This window comes from Chiloscyllium plagiosum, unplaced genomic scaffold, assembly GCF_037043375.1.
Source record: "Chiloscyllium plagiosum isolate Xiang-an unplaced genomic scaffold, Cpla_swu_hap1 HiC_scaffold_7, whole genome shotgun sequence".
NCBI lineage: Eukaryota > Metazoa > Chordata > Chondrichthyes > Orectolobiformes > Hemiscylliidae > Chiloscyllium > Chiloscyllium plagiosum.
This window is the reverse complement of record NW_028270145.1, coordinates 95,085,748-95,105,981: the sequence shown is the minus strand read 5'-3', so window position 1 is coordinate 95,105,981 and position 20,234 is coordinate 95,085,748. Positions and strand designations below refer to the sequence as shown.

General features: G+C 40.7%; 1 protein-coding gene across 38 annotated transcripts in view; it reads left to right on the top strand.

Annotated features, from left to right (window-relative positions):
• The window catches only part of neb (nebulin), a 297,385-nt gene that overhangs the window by 234,712 nt on the left and 42,439 nt on the right, over positions 1-20,234 (top strand). For 35 of the 38 annotated variants that reach the window (XM_087989277.1, XM_087989285.1, XM_087989276.1 and 32 more), the window contains 8 exons: positions 144-242; positions 1,624-1,737; positions 4,142-4,246; positions 6,407-6,511; positions 7,283-7,387; positions 11,250-11,360; positions 11,816-11,926; positions 18,150-18,263. In XM_087989277.1, coding sequence (XP_087845403.1) covers positions 144-242; positions 1,624-1,737; positions 4,142-4,246; positions 6,407-6,511; positions 7,283-7,387; positions 11,250-11,360; positions 11,816-11,926; positions 18,150-18,263 — 864 coding nt within the window. The remainder of the gene's footprint in view (positions 1-143; positions 243-1,623; positions 1,738-4,141; positions 4,247-6,406; positions 6,512-7,282; positions 7,388-11,249; positions 11,361-11,815; positions 11,927-18,149; positions 18,264-20,234) is intronic. The other 3 variants (XM_087989288.1, XM_087989287.1, XM_087989289.1) reach the window with 2 other exon arrangements.

The window sequence follows — 20,234 nt, the reverse complement described above, 5'->3', positions numbered from 1 at the left end:
GAGTTAAATACATATCTCCTGCTGTCCATGAATTAATTTGTTTGTTCCAAGCTCTTCTATCTCATGCTTGCAATTCCATCCAGGCTACCCATTAATTACTAATTAATGTTGCTCTGATCATACCATCTTGCTACGCTTCATAGGTGGAATATACCAAACAGAAACTCAGAGGTCATGGAGCTGCTTCATATGACACTCCCACGATGAGGCTTGCAAAGAAAGCAAACATCCTCTCAAGCAATGTAAGACAACCATAAATACCAGAAATCCCTGTACAGTGTATCTACGTTTTATATTCTGCCCTTGCCCTTTGTGCAAGTTACCTTTTTGTTGTCAGGGGGGAGTGGGTGTGCCTTCCACTGTAAATGGTATTCTAGCACCAATTATATTCACACGCAGAAGTCAATCCAATTGAAGATTAAGATGAAATCAAAGGACTGAACAGGAATAGTCCTAAACCAAGCCATCATGCCTGGGTTGTTTTACATTCATGTTTTTGGCACAATTCACTGTATTGGATTCTAAGTTTTCAATTCAGTCTTCTATCTTCCCCAGTCTCTACCAAAGGGAAAACAGAGTTCTAAGATTCAGCAATTTCCACTTTTGAGCCTAGAGATACAAAAATGTGTCTCCTCCGAATTATCTACCAACCATGAACATTTTTTAATTCTCCAAGAATGGCCAAAGCTTCCGAGCCTTCTTGAACTCCCCCCCCCCCCCCACCCCCCCCCCCCCAAGCTGTCAGTAATGCTAATCCATTTCTCATTACATCTTCAGCTTTCTTCTTCTTAATGATTCATTCTGCTTCAGCTCAAGATCATACTTGAATGATACGCTTTTTCTTAAAGTTCTGTGCTTAGAAAGGTTGTGCATATATATCTCTGACCTTGGAATTTTTTTTGAACCATGGTGTTGTCCACTTTCTTTGATAAGAGAGAATAAAGTTTCCACCCAAGTGCATTTTGTATTTTTCTTTTGTTTGATTATCTTTTACTCTTGAAATTTTACACACTTTTTTTGTAGGAATCCAGGCTTTTGAAATGATGAACTTTGCCATCTGTATTCCAGGCCTGGTATCTGGACGTGGAAGTGGACAATCTAACAGTTTCACCTTTTAAAATATAACCTGTGCACATATTAATATTTCAAAGATAGAGTTAAATATAAACAAATTGATATAAGTATGAAAGTAACTCAGGTCTGTGAGCAATTGTTATGCTAACACTGCATTCAAGAAACTGATATTTTGTACATCAAGTTGTTTCCAGGATCTGATCACTGGAACAGCCCTATTATCAGTTTTTATTTTCTTTTGATTATTCATTTGTTAAACATTGCCAACTTTTTTTGGCTCACCACTCTTTGTCATTCCTATTACATACCACCTCCCCAACCTACACCCTCTTATGTTTATCCCTGTTTGTTGTCTGTTACCAGACAATTGTGTGCACCATCTTTGTCATTGTGAGTTTTAAGGTAGTTTTTGTCATCCTTCCTAATCAATGTCATTTGTCCAAATTGTCCAACTGATTTGTTTATTGTTTCTTTATTGTGCTGAGTTACATAGCTGATTGTATTCATGTTGGAGATAATTAAGTAATATTGTTTTTAATTCATGCACAGCTTAAGTACAAAGAGAAGTTTGAGAAAGAGTTTAAAGGACAGAGGCCGAAGTTTGATTTGAAGGAAAGCTCAGGATACAAGTCAATGAAAGATGCAAATATTTTTGCGAGTGAAGTGAGTATCAAGACACTTCCAACTACAATTACTAAACTGTTTGAGGTTGGTTGATGATGTCAGTACTTCAAGACAAAACAAAAGCTGTATGTTTATAGAAATAATTGGATAAGAACCACCTGTCTGTGAGCTTCTGAAATTTAAAATACATTTCCATTGCATATTCACCCAGGTACATGTTGACATTTGATTTTAAAAAATTACAGGATCTGAAAATGCAATAATTAGGAGACTTGAGAACACCCAAAGCCATTGTGGGGACTCTATTGTAACAGTCTTCAGTGTCTGGAGGTTTCTGACATTTCAAAGTGGTGCAGACCAACCATCTGTCTGTCTATCTATCTGTCTATCCATCTATCCATCTATCTATCCATCCATCTATCTATCCAATCTATCCTATCTATCCTATCTATCCTATCAATCCTATCTATCTATGATATGGAGTAGGACTTCTCTACACCAGAATTCTCCATTGCCCGGCCGATTTAGGGTGACACACCTTCAGGAAAATGGCCTGGAGCCCTAATAAAAAGATGCATGACTTGTATCAGACCCTATTTTACATGAGGAGGAGATGGGGATTGAGTTGAGGAGGACACCATGATTAAGGGAGGGTCTCAGCAATCTACATTACCAGGTTTGCAGCACATTTTTCTGCCCTTCAACTTAAGTGACCTCCAGCTCACCCTGCAGACTCCAGCAGGGTTGTCGCTGGGGAACAACAGCTGGTGGCATCCCCAAAACAAATAACGGGCTTATACTCTTCAGAATTTCCATGACAGAATGTGAGCAAACACTAATTCAAAATTCTAGTAATTTCATCTTCTGAAGGCCTACATTACCCAATCCCTTTTCAGTTCAAAGCCCACTGATACACCTCTCCAAGTGGGCATTGCAGACTTACTATGGTTTGAAAGGGAAAGGGACATTGACTAGAACAGACAGGACAATTGAGTTTTGGCCACTTAAAACAGCCATGACTCTATTAACAGTTAGAAAGAAAAAAACTGCAGATGCTGGAATCAAAAATAGACAGGCAGAAGGCTGGAAGAACACAATAAGTTGGGCAGCATCAGGAGTTGGAGGACACTGGAAAAACCTTCCAGTCACCACCCATTTCAATTACCCTTCCCACTTCCTTTTCGACATGACTACCTTTGGCCTCCTCCATTGCCACAATGAACCAAACTCCAAATTGGAGGAGCAAGACTACATCTTCCACTTGGGCACCCTACAGCCTGGAGGACTCAACATTGAGTTCTCCAATTTGAAATAAACTCCCTTCCCATCCCGTGACTCCCTTGCCAGCCCCTCCCCCTCCTTCTGCTCTTCTCTGCCACCAGCTGGATTCATTCCTCCCATTGACCAATCAGGTCGTACCCTCTACCTGTCTTCACCTATCCCCACTTCATCACCCTGCCCCCACCACTTCCTTTACCTGCAGCTCCCCCTACACGCATCCCCAGTCCTGAAGAAAGATTACAGCCAAAACATTGACCTCTCCATCTCCTGATGCTGCCTGGCTTGCTGTGTTCTTCCAGGCTCCTTTCTGTCTACCATGCACCTATTAACAGGCCTGCTCTTACCTTTAATCTTCTTAACAACAGCCCCTTCTCCAAATGGCCCACATGACCCAAAATCTCTAAGATGGTCAAAGCATCTAAGGCAGGAAATAATGGTATATAACATGAATGTTTAGAGATTTTTGAGAAGATTTGTTGCTCAGGTTGATGATAAGTATGTAGGTTAGCTTGCTGAGCTGGAAGGTTTGTTTTCAGATGTTTTGTCACCATCCTAGGTAACATCATCACTGAGTGTCTCTCGTGAAGCACTAATGGTATGTCTCGCCTCTCCATTTATAGGTCTTGGTTTCTTAAAGTTGGTGATGTCATTTCTGCTTTTTTTTTCAAGGGAAGGTAGATGGGATCTAAGTCGATGTGCTTATTGATGGAATTCTGGTTAGAATGCCATATCTCCAAGAATTCCCATGCGTGTCTTTGTTTTGCCTGTCCTAGGGTGTGTGTGTTGTCCCAGTCAAAGTGGTGTCCTTCTTTGTCTGCATGTATGGAAACTAGTGATAGTGGGTCATGTCTTTTGGTGGCTAGTTGATGTTCATGTATCCTAGTGACTAGTTTCTTGCTTATGATTCTCACTGATGATGTTACCTAGTCATGGTGATGAAACAAACCTTCCAGCTCAATGAGCTAATTTATGAATGTTTAGGTTTTTAGCATACATTAATTGAAGATTAAGTGTGTCAGACATTGGAGTGAAATGTTGTGGAGAACAGGAGAAACTAGAATTGAATCTCACCAGTGTTGCCCTGCAGTCTAAATTCTGCAGCTAAAATACTTTGATACCAGTCAGAAGAATAATAGTGTTACTGTTTTGCTTCATATTTCAGGTTATATACAAACAGGACCTGAAGAAGATGCACAAACCTGTAACAGATATGTCTGAATCCTTACAAATGCAGCATAATCTTTCCACTAGCAAGCTATCGAGTCAAGTAAGCAGTTGAACTGACAAACTCACATCCACTTTCATAACTTGTCCTGTCTCATTATAATCTGAATGAGTTAAGGATTAACACTTCTCCTCTTCTCATCACTGAGGGGATATCACTGGTTGTGACCTACTCATCTCTTACCCATAGTTGTTCTCATCAGCCTCAATGACCATTTTGAACATTATGTGTCATAATTTTTTCTAATTAAAACTTCTTGTATTTTTATCAAGTTACTAATTAGCCACTTCACTGAAAATTTGTTGGTTTTCATCTTGTCGTTAGGCTTTTTTTAACACTAACAAATGTTTTTTTTTAACAAGTCCTTTTCATTATTCTCATACTACTTCAGGAAATGAATGAAATCCTTTTTCATGTGCGTGAACATTAACATCTTCAGATGGTTGGATATTTATGCGTTGTAATGGAAAGCACACATTGACTGAAGCCAAAATGGCACTCTGCCTGTTGGTGGGCCAACCATTAACAAACCAGAGTTTCCCCATGAATCAGACGCAAAGAGATGCTCAAGAAATTTACAGGTTATAAATGGTTTTCATTAGCCATCCTGTGATCACCCACTCAGGTGATGCTAGATAATAAAATATCATTTGAGGATGAAAGAAATCAATATGGTGCTCTTACTATCTCAATGCAGTTCTTAGTATCAGTTTACCTGTAGAATAAGTCAACAATCACAAAGTCTTGCATTTGTATAGTGCCTTTAATGTAGTAAAATAATTCAGGTTGCTTCAAAGGAGCATTATCAAATGAAATGGAAGGATGCAATAATGGGACATTTCAAAAGTACCAATGATATTATACAAATTCAACAAATATGTCAGTGATTTTGATGAGGAAGGTAAGTGTAATATTTCCAAATTTGCTAATAACACATTGGGAGTATAAGTGATGAGCAGGGTGAAAAGGGATAGATGTAATCTAACATGGAAAAATAAGTTGTCCACTTAGTATGGCATCAGCTATGGTGCACTTGTTAGCACATTTGAAATTGTGGATTCAAGTCCCATTCCAAGACAGGAACATTGTATTTGATACTCCTGTGCAGTACTAAAGTGTGCAAAAGTGTCTAAGGTGCCATCTATTGGATGAGATGTTAAAACAAGGTCCTTTTCACACTCTCAAGTCAATAAAAAAGATCCCATTGCATTTTTTTTTGTCCTGTCCAATTTTCATTCCTCAGTTAATAATACTTGAACAGATTACCTGGTTATGATCATATTGCTGTTTGTGAGTGCTTGATTTGTGCAAAATGTCTGCTATATTTCCCACATTACAATATGGACTATCCTCTTTTTATTCACTTTTGAGATGCGACACTGAAGGAGCAATGATATGGTTCCAAGTCAGGATGATTTGTGGCTTGGAGGGAAACCCTTGGATGGTGGTATTCTTGTATATCTGCAGCCCTTGTCCTTCTAGATGTTGGAAGTTGTGGGTTTGGGACAGGAAGCACTTCAAAAGTACATAATTGGCTGCAAAAGCACTTTGAGGCATCCTGAATCATGTAAAGCACTGAATAAATGCAAGCCTTTTTTTCTCTTTTATGAAAACTCCATAAGACTTTCTCAACTATAGTTACTTTAAAAGTCCTGTCAGATTGAAATATTTTCTCATCCTCATCAAATATCTTCACAAATAAAATTACGTAAAATGGAAGCGTAATCATAGGGAATTTATAGGATTGTCCATTAAAATCTTTTCTCTACAATAGAAATCTTTCTTGGATTATTTTCAAACATATTTTTTTTTTCTTTTCGCACAGTATTACATTTTGTAATTGTTTTTTTATTTTTAAAACATCTTCTTTTGTGGTTCTTAACAAATCATTATAGTTAACATCAAAGGATAATCCATTCAAATGAAACCAGCTTGTTAATGGTTGCTTTATTAGCTCTTCAGTGTAAATGACATTTCTCAGTAGCTTTTTCTGTTTTCATTTAGAAATGTCCATACCATTGTGTGTAATCCCACAGCCATAATCCATCCACCACATCCCATTTTTTGATTGGATTTCTTTTCTTGCTTTTCCATTTTATTGTTTAACGGAATATTTTTTGTGAGCACCTTTTTGTAGATGGGTCACAATATTCAGACTCTGTAGTCTCTCTGTTATTGAGGTGGTTTTTGACCCTCTCATAGTACCAGTACAAGAAGGAGTTTGAGAAGAGTAAAGGTCACTACCATTTGGTATCCGATTCACCTGAACAAATTCATCTAAAGGAAGCAACTGAGTTACAGAGCCAAGTAAGTCAGCTGAGGAAAAATGAATGTATGTTCATATGCACATTTAACTTTGTCTCCTGGATTCAAACTCATCCAGTACTAATGTGCAGCAAGTTCTACAGTTTACTGAAGACATGACCTATACCAATGTTCTAACATAAAGCAAAAAGGCATATTTTTCTGTAGCCTATATTTAAAATGGTAAAACTGAAAATGAAGGTCAAAACGTTCTTTCTTCTTCTGTTGAACCTGTGAGTTTACTTACTTACTGTTTTTTTTTAAACTGTGGTTTCTTCCCCCACTTCCATTTTATTTACAAGATTAACTTGGTTCCTTTGTGCCATTAAAAGCTCCCTAACTGAAGTACAATGAGCTAAGGCAATTGTCAGACAGCGTTTCATGTCAGTTTACTTTGACTTTATCATGGTTATTCTAAGAAAATTTCTAGCTTCCATTTGACACTGCTTCAAGATAATTTGGCTGAAATGGATAAATGCCACATGAGCCAATATAGCGATTCCAAAAATTCTTATATGATGTTACAAATTGATAGGGAACTATAGGATTATATCATCATATATTAATGAAAGGGGCGGTTTTAGCACACAACTATAATCTGAGCAGTTCCAAACAACTTTTAGCTTTTTTCAGTTCATTTATACAATAGGGGACACAGTGAGTGTTGATTTGCAGAAGTTCTATTATTAGAAATGCCATATTCTACAATGAAAAATAATATCAATTATGTAAAGCTCATTCTGTTATGCAGAGTAACCATGTTGTACATTTCAGATAAAATACAAGGAACTGTATGAGAAAGAAAGAGGCAAGGCAATGCTGGACTTTGAAACACCTGTTTACGTTACTGCTTTGGAAACCCAGCATATGCAGAGTGAGGTACGGTCAAGGAATAACTCCATGAGGTTGTATTGTTGAATAGCGCCTGTTTTTGAAGAGAATAGGATTTATGAATGCCTGTGTTTGGGTTCCTCAATCAATTCATGTGGCCTTGGAAAATGTTTATTTGAAGGTGAAAAGGAAACTTATATGCAGATTGTGCCAGACTTATATTAAGTTATATAAGTGTATACTATCACCATGGCAAATACTTAAAGTTGATTTGTCTCCCAAAATATTTCATCTGCTCTTTAGCTATCTTAATCCCTTGCTCCTTGTGCACTGGGACACAACCCAACGTTGTCCAGCCAGGCTATTGAGAAATGTTCGGTTCAGCATTTTCACAGTCTATCAGTTAGTCAGCAAGCAGCATAGTTACAATGAGATGCTGGACATAACAATGCGTTCCTTCCTTAATATCCACTACTTTACCTGCAATCTACTAAAGATTGCCATAATTGAAGGCAGACCTCTTCCTGCCGTCACTCACTTGTGGCTTGGGTACCTCAGTGGTTCTGTGCCTCAGGTTGGTGTTGTACCAGCAATTGCCATCATCCATCATTGACAATGCTACACATTGGAGCAGCCTGCCTCCCCTGTCAAATGCCTGAGTGACACAGTGGGGGAGTCTTCCCAATAAAGAGCAGCTGAGATCCTTGTTACCTCAGCAAGATTCCATCCATCCTTTCTGAATGTAATCCCTATTGAACCCAATGTTAGCAAGATGTTCTTTCTTGTAATGTTGTCTTGTTAGTTCACTTATAAATAATTTTCTGACCATAAGACTTAGGATCAGAAGTAGGCCATTCAGCCCATAGAGTCTGCTCTGCCATTCAATGTGATCACGGCTGATCTGATAATCCTTAACTGTACCTTTCTCCCTTACTGATTAAAAATCTATCTCAGTTTTGAATATACATAATATACAACCCAGCCTTGGCAGCTATTCTTCTCTCTGCATTAAATGTGGTTTTCCTTGTTCTGAGATTATATCCTTTGATCCTACACACTTCCATAAAGATATACAACATCTTCACCCAGACAAGTTCACTAAGAATAGAACATAAAACATAGAACATAGAACAGTACAGCACAGAACAGGCCCTTCATCCCACGATGTTGTGCCGAACATTTGTCCTAGCTTCAGCACCTATCCATGTACCTATCCAATTGCTGCTTAAAGGTCACCAATGATTCTGACCTTGCCACTCCCACAGGCAGTGCATTCCATGCCCCCACCACTCTCTGGGTAAAGAACCTACCCCTGACATCCCCCCTATACCTTCCACCCTTCACCTTAAATTTATGTCCCCTCGTAACACTCTGTTGTACCCGGGGAAAAAGCCTCTGACTGTCTACTCTATCTATTCCCCTGATCATCTTATAAACCTCTATAAAGTCACCCCTCATCCTTCGCCGTTCCAATGAGAAAAGGCCTAGCACTCTCAACCTATCCTCGTACGACCTATTCTCCATTCCAGGCAACATCCTGGTAAATCTCCTCTGCACCCTCTCCAAAGCTTCCACATCTTTCCTAAAATGAGGCGACCAGAACTACATACAGTACTCCAAATGTGGCCTTACCAAGGTCCTGTACAGCTGCAACATCACCTCACGACTCTTGAATTCAATCCCTCTGCTAATGAACGCTAATACACCATAGGCCTTCTTACAAGCTCTATCCACCTGAGTGGCAACTTTCAAAGAGCTATGAACATAGACCCCAAGATCTCTCTGCTCCTCCACCTCACTAAGAACCCTACCGTTAACCCTGTATTCCGCATTCTTATTTGTCCTTCCAAAATGAACAACCTCACACTTGACAGGGTTGAACTCCATCTGCCACTCCTCAGCCCAGCTCTGCATCATATCTAAGTCCCTTTGCAGCTGACAACAGCCCTTCTCACTATCCACAACTCCACCAATCTTCGTATCGTCTGCAAATTTACTGACCCACCCTTCGACTCCCTCTTCCAAGTCATTAATAAACATTACAAACAGCAGAGGACCCGGAACTGATCCCTGCGGAACTCCACTTGTAACTGGGCTCCAGGCTGAATATTTACCATCTACCACCACTCTTTGACTGCGACCGGTTAGCCAGTTCTCTATCCAAATGGCCAAATTTCCCACTAGCCCATGCCTCCTGACTTTCTGCATAAGCCTACCATGGGGAACCTTACTAAAGTCCATGTACACTACATCCACTGCTCTACCCTCATCCACATGCTTGGTCACCTCCTCAAAGAATTCAATAAGACTTATAAGGCAAGACCTATCCCTCACAAATCCGTGCTGGCTGTCCCTAATCAAGCAGTGTCTTTCCAGATACTCATAAATCCTATCCCTCAGTACCCTTTCCATTACTTTGCCTACCACCGAAGTAAGACTAACTGGCCTTTAATTCCCGGGGTTAACTCTATTCCCTTTTTTGAACAGGGGCACAACATTCACCACTCTCCAGTCCCCTGGTACCACCTCCGTTGACAGTGAAGACAAAAAGATCATTGCCAACGGTACTGCAATTTCCTCTCTTGCTTCCCACAAAATCCTAGAATATATCCCGTCAGGCTCGGGGGACTTGTCTATCCTCAAGTTTTTCAAAATGCCCAACACATCTTCCTTCCTAACAAGTATCTCCTCTAGCTTACCAGTCTGTTTCATACTCTCCTCTTCAACAATACGGTCCCTGTCATTTGTAAATACTGAAGAAAAGTACTCATTCAAGACCTCTCCTATCTCTTCCGACTCAATACACAGTCTCCCACTACTGTCCTTGATCGGACCTACCCTCATTCTCGTCATTCTCATGTTTCTCACATACACATAAAAGGCCTTGGGGTTATCCTTGATTCTACCTGCCAAAGATTTTTAATGCCCTCTCTTGCTCTCCTAATCCCTTTCTTCAGCTCCCTCCAGGCTATCCTGTATCTCTCCAACGCTCTGTCTGAACCTTGTTTCCTCAACCTTATGTAAGCCTCCTTCTTCCACTTTACATGACATTCAACCTCCCTCATCAACCAAGGTTTCCTCACACGACCATCTGTTTCCTGCCTGATAGGTACATACATATCAAGGACACGTCGTATCTGTTCTTTGAAAAAGTTCCACATTTCAACGACATCCTTCCCTGACAGCCTATGCTCCCAACTTATGCTCCTCAGATCTTGTCTTGCAGCATTGTATTTACCCTTCCCCCAAATGTAAAACCTACCTTGTTGCACGCACCGATCTCTCTCCATAACCAAGGTGAAAGTCACAGAATTGTGGTTACCATCACCAAAATGCTCACCCACTAACAAGCCATCACTTGAATCTTGTATGTTTCAATAAGGCCACCTCCTATTCTTCTAAATTCCAGTGAATACAGGCACAATCTATTCAACCTCTCCTCAGAAATCAATCCTCCATCCATGGTATCTGCGTAGTGAACCTTCTCTGGATTGCCTCCAATGCCAATATATATTTCTTAGATTGATGTGTGCAAAACTGTTCGCAGTATTGCACGTGGAGCATGTCTTGTGTCCTGCATAGTTTTAGCAAAGGCTCCCACTTTTATACTCTATTCACTATGAAATAGAGGCCAACTAAGTTGGATGCCAGCTTTTTGTGATTTAGAAATAAAGGCTCCCAAATCCCTTTCTCTGCAGCTTTCTGCAGTCTTTCTCCATTTAACTAATATTCAGCTGCCAAAGAGTATAACTTCGCAATAGTACATTTTGTGGAACTGTATAAAAATGACTATACCCACCAAGAATGTTTTAAGAATTTTCAATTGTCTGTTATATACATGCTGACCACTTATTTTTAATTCTGCTGCAAATTTCTTGTCTACTTTATTTCTTCTCCCTATCACCAATAGAAAGAATATAAGAAGGATTTGGAAGAGCACATAAAAGGCAGGAATCTTTCTGGTTTGGAGATTACGCCCGCAATGTTGCATGTCAAATATGCAACTAAAATAGGCTGTGAGGTATCCAGTCTATTTCTTTGTTGTTTAACAATTTGAAAAGTAATTATTGCTTTGTGTTGAAACAAATAAAATTTGGAATATGTCATGAGTAAGTTCATGCACAACCATGTTTTCACTAATCATGAAAAAAAATTTCTGCATATTTTTAAGCATTTTGTTTATAATTTGTAGAATAATTTAGTTATTAATTGGCTTGTACTCTATCTTTTGCTGGTGTCTCTCTCAGTATTTGGCAATTATGCATCATGTTCATTCAGAGCATTGTCACGCTAATTTCTTGTAATGGTAATGTAAAGAAACTTGCATTTCAGTCAATTAATTGTGCTTGAAGTGTTTTATCTATCTTAACACAATGAAAGATGTGTGTGTCATTCTGTTGTCTAGTCTCAGTTTACTGTCTGGGCAGAAATGTCATATAGTCAGTATTTCTGTAGCTATTTTTTCCATTTCTTTAGAAAGAGTACAGGAAGGATCTCGAGGAAGGTGTGAAGGGTAAGGGCTTAACGGTGGTTGAGGAGACTCCTGAGATGATGCGAGCAAGGAATGCCACGTACATTCTCAATGAGGTAAATATAACCCAGTGTCAGCAATGTGTGTCCTGTGCTCAGGGTAACGAAATGTTACATTCTATTGAGTTATGAAAATATTGTAGGGCACACTTTCCTACTGTAGCAAAGAAGTCAAAATTTGTCATAATAGCAGAGGGCCATAGGGCTACTCTATCATTAGAGGTGATAGTTTTATCTAAAGGTCACCTCAAGTGAGGGGTGAAATTAAGAAGGTGGAACCTAATGGTGATCTCAGCTGGTATGGGAATTGACACCATGCTGTTGGCATCACTGTATATAGCAAACCATCCATCCAGCCAACTGAACTAACAAAGAACAAAAGAACATGGTGGTTAACACCGCTGCCCCTCACAGCGCCAGAGACCCGGGTTCAATTCCCGCCTCGGGCAACTCTCTGTGTTGAGTTTGCACATTGTCCCCGTGTCTGCGTTGGTTTCCTCCAGGTGCTCCGGTTCCCTCCCACAGTCCAAAGATATGCAGGTTAGGTGAATTGGCCATGCTAAATTGCCGTAGTGTTAGGTGAAGGGGTAAATTTAGGGGAATGGGTCTGGGTGGGTTGCTCTTCGGAGGGTCGGTGTGGACTTGTTGGGCCGAAGGGCCTGTTCCACACTGTAAGTAATCTAATCTAATCTAAAAAAAATACAGCACAGCAATAGGCCCTGCAAGCCCTGCAAGCCTGTGCCAATCCAAATCGTCTATCTAAATTTGTTGCCTATTTTCTAAGGATCTCTATCCCTCTGCTCCCTGCCCATTCATGTATCTGTCTAGATACATCTTAAATGATGTTATCATGCCCACCTCTACCACCTCCTCTGGGAACTCATTCCAGGCATCCACCACCCTGTGCCTAAAGAACTTTTGATGTTAAGCTCATACCTTTAGCTCATACACTTTACCTATTAGAAATATATTAGCAGATTTCTCAGAATGGCCTAGTATGATTGAACTATCTAAATGCATGATCATATCCTTTATATCTACATGTGCTTATATTTCTGTTTGTTTCCATAATTTGGAAACGGATATTGGAATTGACAGGAAGTATGTTTGACTTCTTTCTGCCCCATGCCCTAGGATTGTTGAAGCCAATTGTAGAGGTACCACTGCTTCCTACAATAATTCATGGATATTTATCTGCCTCTTTTAGATTTTAAAAAGTGATGATACCCTTTTCTCTCAGTAGTTTAGTGTCCTTGTAAAATTAGACCAATTTTACGTACAGTTTTGGTCAGATTTAAACATTAATTTGACTGTCTCAAAGGAATTGTTGACATTGATTGAGTTTTTTGAAGAAGTAAAAAAGTGAATTAATGAGGGCAGAGCGGTAGATGTGATCAATATGGACTTCAGTAAGGCATTCGGCAAGGTTCAGAAACATGGCTCAGGAATGGGCAGGACTGGCAGCTTAATGTTCCAGGATACAAATGCTCCAGGAAGGATAGAAAGGGAGGCAAGGGCAGAAGGGGAATGGCGTTTTTGATAAGGGATAGCATTACAGCTGTACTGAGGGAGGATATTCCTGGAAATATATCAGGGAAGTTATTTGGGTGGAACTGAGAAATAAGAAAGGGACGATAACCTTATTGGGATTGTATTATAGACCCCCTAATAGTCAGAGGAAAATTGAGAAACAAACTTGTAAGGAGATCTCAGCTATCTGTAAGAATAATAGGGTGGTTATGGTAGTGAATTTTAACTTTCCAAACATAGACTGGGAATGCCATAGTGTTAAAGGTTTAGATCGAGAGGAATTTCTTAAGTGTGTACAAGACAATTTTCTGATTCAGAATGTGGATGTACCTAATAGAGAAGGTGCAAAACTTGACCTACTCTTGGGAAATAAGGCAGGGCAGGTGACTAAGGTGTCAGTGGGGGAGCACTTTGGGGCCAGCGACCATAATTCTATTAGATTTTAAATAGTGATGGAAAAGGATAGACCAGATCTAAAAGTTGAAGTTCTAAATTGGAGAAAGGCCAATTTTGATAGTATTAGGCAAGAACTTTCAAAAGCTGATTGGGGGCAGATGTTCACAGGTAAAGGGACGGCTGGAAAATGGGAAGCCTTCAGAAAGGAGATAACAAGAATCCAGAGAAAGTATATTCCTGTTAGGGTGAAGGGAAAGGCTGGTAGGTAGAGGAAATGCTGGATGACTAAAGGAATTGAGGGTTTGGTTAAGAAAAAGAAGGAAGCATATGTAAGGTACAGGCAGGATAGATCGAATGAATCCTTAGAAGAGTATAAAGGCAGTAGGAGTATACTAAAGAGGGAAATCAGGAGGGCAAAAAGGGGACATGAAATAGCTTTGGCAAATAGTATTAATGAGAATCCAAAGGGTTTTTACAAATACATTAAGGACAAAAGGGTAACTAGGGAGAGAATAGGGCCCCTTAAAGATCATTCCTGAAGAAGGGCTTATGCCCGAAACGTCGATTCTCCTGTTCCCTGGATGCTGCCTGACCTGCTGCGCTTTTCCAGCAACACATTTTCACCCCTCAAAGATCAGCAAGGCAGCCTTTGTGTGGAGTCCCAGGAGATGGGGCAGATACTAAATGAGTATTTTCTGTGGAAAAGGATATGGAAGATATAGAAAGTAGCGAAATAGATGGTGACACCTTGCAAAATGTCCATATTACAGAGGAGGAAGTGCTGGATGTTTTGAAATGCATAAAAGTGGATAAATCTCCAGGACCTGATAAGGTATACTCTCGAACTCTGTGGGAATCTAGAGAAGTGATTGCTGGGCTACTTGCTGAGATATTTGTATCATCGATAGTCACAGATGAGGTGCCGGAAGACTGGAGGTTGGCTAACATGGTGCCACTCTTTAAGAAGGGTAGTAAGGATAAGCCAGGGAAGTATAGACCAGTGAGCCTGAAGTCGGTGGTGGGCAAGTTGTTGGAGGGAATCCTGAGGGCTGAGGATGTACATGCATGTGGAAAGGCAAGGACTGATTAGGGATAGTCAACATGGCTTTGTGCTTGGGAAATCATGTCTCACAAATTTGATTGAGTTTTTTGAAGAAGTAACAAAGAGGATTGATGAGGACAGAGCGGTAGATGTGATCTATATGGACTTCAGTAAGGCGTTCGACAAGATTCCCCATGGGAGACTGGTTAGCAAGGTTAGATCTCACGGAATAAAGGGAGAACTAGCCATTGGATACAGAACTGGCTCAAAGGTAGAAGACAGAGGGTGGTGGTGGAGGGTTGTTTTTCTGACTGGAGGCCTGTGACCAGTGGAGTGCCACAAGAATCGGTGCTGGGTCCTCTACTTTTTGTCATTTACATAAATGATTTTGATGCGAGTATAAGAGGTATAGTTAGTAAGTTTGCAGATGACACCAAAATTGGGGGTGTAGTGGACAGCGAAGAAAGTTACCTCAGATTACAACAGGATCTTGATCAGACGGGCCAAAGAGATGAGAAGTGGCAGATGGAGTTTAATTCAGATAAATGCGAGGTGCTGCATTTCAGGAAAGCAAATTTTAGCAGGACTTATACACTTAATGGTAAGGTCCAAGGGAGTGTTGCTGAACAAAGAGACCTTGGAGTGCAGATTCATAGCTCCTTGAAAGTGGAGTCGCAGGTGGATAGGATAATGAAGAAGGCATTTAGTATGCTTTCCCTTATCGGTCAAAGAATTGAGTACAGGAGTTGGGAGATCATGTTGTGGCTGTACAGGACATTTGTTGGACCATTGTTGGAATATTGCGTACAATTCTGGTCTCCTTCCTATCAGAAAGATGTTGTGAAACTTGAAAGGATTCAGAAATGATTTACAAGGATGTTACCAGAGTTGGACGATTCGAGTTATAGGGAGAGGCTGAACAGACTGGGGCTGTTTTCTCTGGAACGTCGGAGGCTGAGGGGTGACTTTATAGAGGTTTACAAAATTATGAGGGGCATGGATAGGATAAATAGACAAAGTCTTTTCCCTAGGGTCGAGGAGTCCAGAACTAGAGGGCATAGGTTTAGGGTGAGAGGGGAAAGATATAAAAGGGACCTAAGGAGCAACGTTTTCATGCAGAGGGTGGTACATGTATGGGATGAGCTGCCAGAGGAAGTGGTGGAGCTGAAAAATGTGTTGCTGGAAAAGTGCAGCAGGTCAGGCAGCATCCAAGGAGCAGGAGAATCAACGTTTCAGGTGTAAGCCCTTCTTCTGCTCCTTGGATGCTGCCTGACCTGCTGCGCTTTTCCAGCAACACATTTTTCAGCTCTGATCTCCAGCATCTGCAGTCCTCACTTTCTCCTAGAGGAGGTAGTGGAGGCTAGTACAATTGCAACATTTAAGAGGCATTTGTATGGGTATATGAATAGGAAGGGTTTGGAGGGAAATGGGCCGGGTGCTGGCCAGTGGGACAAGATTGGTTTTGATATCTGGTCAGCACGGATGAGTTGGACAGAAGGGCCTGTTTCCGTGCTGTACGTCTCTATGACTCTATAAGAGAGTTATTGCAAGCATTTATCTCCTTGGTATGGAACCATGACAAGGAGCATGAGAATAAAGAGGAGGTCATTTAGTCCACAGGGTTGGTTCAGGAACTTCAGCCACTTGTGAACTTTTAGGGCTTACGGAACCAAGTGAGAACAAGAGAGAGAGCGCCTTTAGCTGCTTCGTACTATTTCCACCAATGAATCCAAAGGTGCAGGAATTAAATCTTACTGAAGACAGTTCTGGTGGGTGGAGATTGGTTCTAACTCTGATGTCTAGTTTCCTCCTGGAGGTTGGCCTAAAAGATTTGTTGTCAAAGAGAGTTTTGATCAGGTGACCATCAAATCAAATGCTTCTATTGTCCAACCAGAATGTTTTAAAGTTCAAAGCCTTAATGAATGGAAGGAGCTCTGGTTACACCTACTTATGATAAACTGACTTCTTTTTTCCTTTCTTTGTTAAGAATCAAGCCCACAGATACGGAATCTTGAGGATCTATAGGTTCTGTCATTTGAGTAAATTCCACAGATGAATTTTGTCTTAGTATGCCCATAGAAGAGAGAGACTGCCACCCATAGTTAATCAATTAGGAAATTTCTGGACACTTGAGAGAGTCTGTGTAAAAAATATTTTAAAAAGTCACCTGATTTGCAGAAGCCACGTTAGTCATACTTTTTTGATATTATTTCTTTTTCAGAAAGTTCACGATGAAAACAATCCATATAAAATTACGAATATGGGATGCCTTTCTTGGGGCAGAGCAAACAAATGGTGTTTAAGCAGATAGATAGAGCTATCACCAATAACAGTGTTCACAGGCATAAGACTTTTCTTTCAGTCTGTTTATCTCCAATCACCCAGACCAAGAATCAACCAGATTGAACAGATCAATAATATATGTAAATAGCCAGATGAGCTCCTCTGTTTAGATCAATCTGCCTTTGCAGTTAAGATTAGAATGGTGCTGGAAAAACACAGCAGGTCAGGCAGCATCCGAGGAGCAGGAAAATCGACATTTCGGCAAAATCCCTTCAGGAATGAGACTGGGAGCCTCGGGGGTGGAGAGATAAATGGGATGGAGTCAGGCTGGGGGGGGGGGAAGGTAGCTGAATGTGCAATCGGTGGATAGAGGTGGAGGTGAAGGTGATAGGTCGGAGAGGAGGGTGGAGTGGATAGGTGGAAAGTAAGGTGGACAGGTGGGACAGGTCACGAGGGCAGTGCTGAGCTGGAAGGTTGGAACTGGGATAAAGTGGGGCGAGGGGAAATGAGGAAACTGGTGAAGTCTACATTGATGCCATAGGGTTGAAGCTCCCGAGATGGAAGATGAGGCGTTCTTCCTCCAGTGGCTTTGCAGTTGCCAACATACCAAGATGAACTGGTGGTCTTGGCTGTGGATCTGGTTTTCCGAACAGAACAATAGAGTTCAAGTAGCACATTGGGCCATAGAACCTATCTCTGAACCAAACCCTCCAGATTGAAACGTGCCCAGCACTTGATAGCCAAGGCACATATATTCCAAACAGATGATCAAATCCTTTCAACACTGGCCAGTGACAGGGGATAAGAGTGCAAGAGATCCCTGGTCAACCATGTGAAGAAAGAATGTTGGAGCCTTTATTATCACTACCCATTGCTCTAAAGTAAGGCATGCCAAGAAAAGTGCATGTTGCCATCCCATAGTGTGGTAGAGGCAATTCTTGACTATATTGTAATTAGATTTTCAGTAGGGCTATTCCCACATACTAGTTACAAAACTATTGATGAGTGGCCTTTTTTTGTCTAACTCAGAAAGAGTACAAGAGATCATTGGACGAAGAAATCAAGGGTAAAGGGCTCGTGGCACTTGCTAATGAAACACCAGACTTTGCCAGAGCCAAGAATGCTACAGAAATTTTAAGCCAGGTGAGTGAGTATGGACACAATAGATTAATTCTTCCACATAATTAAAGATATCCTATTGGCCTTGCCCTTGACAACAGTAAGTTTGTTTTTCATGTCTTTGTTCATTCGTGTGAGAGAAGAAAGATTTAAAAAGGACATGGGGGCCACCTTTTTACAGAGAGTGGAATGAACTGCCAGAGAAAGTGTGAATGCAGGGTCAGTTATAACATTTAAAAGACACATAGATAGGTTCATGATTAGGAAAGGTTTAGAAGGATATGAGTCAAGCGCAGGTAGATGGGACTAGTTTAGTTTGGGAACATGGTCAGCTTGGATTGTTTGGGACCGAAGGTTCTGTTTCTGTTCTGCATGACTCTGATTCTATAGCTCATGGGTTACGGGGTCATAGCTGACAAATTCTGAAATTACTTAATTGCATTTGAGAAAGTGGTGGCGAGTTGCCTTCTTGAACCATCTGGTGAATGCATATCCCCCTTCGATGAAGTTCCAAGATATTTGACCCGGTGATAATGAAGGAATGTGGATGTTTTTCCAAGTCAGGATCTATGTGATTTTGAGGGAAATTTGCAGAATGTGGTCATCCCATTTTCCAGCTGTACTTGTTCTTCTGGCTGGTAGACGTAATGGATTTGGAAGATGCTATTGAGTCAGCCTTGATGAATTGTTGCAGTCATCCTGTAGGCAGTATACAAGAACTATGCATTAATTGTGGAAGAAGTGAATGTTTAAGGTGATGGATGGGGATCAATCAAAGCTGATTTGTCCTGGATGGAATCAAGCTTTTTGAATATTGTTGGAGCTGCATTCATCCAGACAAGTGGAGAATATTCCATCACCGTCCTGACAGTGTTAGGCATACTCTGGTTAAAAAAAAAAGGAGATGAATTACTCTTAGCAGAATTCCCAACTTTAGCTTGCATTAATAGCCACAGTGTTTTTATGATTGGTCCAGTTATGCTCTGTCAATGGTAACATCCTGCATGATGTTACTGGGGAATACAATGATAGTATTATTCAATGTTATGAGGAGATGGATAGGTCTCTCTTGCTGGAGATAGTCCTTGCACAATACTCATATGGAATGTATGTTATTTGCCCTTTCACAATCTTAGCCTTATTGTTGTCCATGCAAGGATAGACAGTTTCTGTATCCGAGAATTCACAAATCGTACTGAGAACTAGAGTTTGAACTTTTGATCCTTGGCTGCGTAAAAGCAACCAGAGATAAATCGCCTTAAATGTTTCCATTTTCATTTGGGGGTTGGTGGTTAGGGGAGAGTCATCTAAGGCAATAGAAGTCATGGTCATCACCCCACAAAGAGTTGATTGCTGTAACAGACAACAACAATACAGTCTTCCAAACTTCATCACTCACAGGTACCAAGCTCCTACGCACTTACATCTTTGCCAATCCATACCACTTCATGCGCCCACCCAACCTGTACTGCCTACCCACTCCCATTGCCCTTTGTATCTCCATGCCAACAGTACCAAGTCATACCATTCTCATGCCTCTTACAAACCTTAGCCCTTACAGCCTCTATGCCAACTCACCCATAATCCTCATGCTTATGTCAATGGACAGAGTGAAATAGCAAGCACTGATTCTTTTTTCAAAACTGTAGGCAGTTTTAAATGCTCGCAGCATTTTTTATAATGTGTTTGACTGTTCAAATGCATTTATTCACTTCTTTTACATCCAACTATTGAAACTTGCACCTGACCAAAGGTAGCAATGCTTTCAGATGTGTTATTGCCTCTGTAAATCACTCACATACAAACTATATCCCGTCGCTATTCCCTTCCCATCATATGGTGAAAAATGCCATTATCAGGTTCAGAGATGGAACTTCCAGAATTAGGTGCCATTTGGCTCAGCCAGAAATCCTCTGCAACATGACAAAAATTCTGGCTTGCATAACATCAGCAAAAATTCTGACCCTGTGATGGAGCAATATTATTGATAAGGCT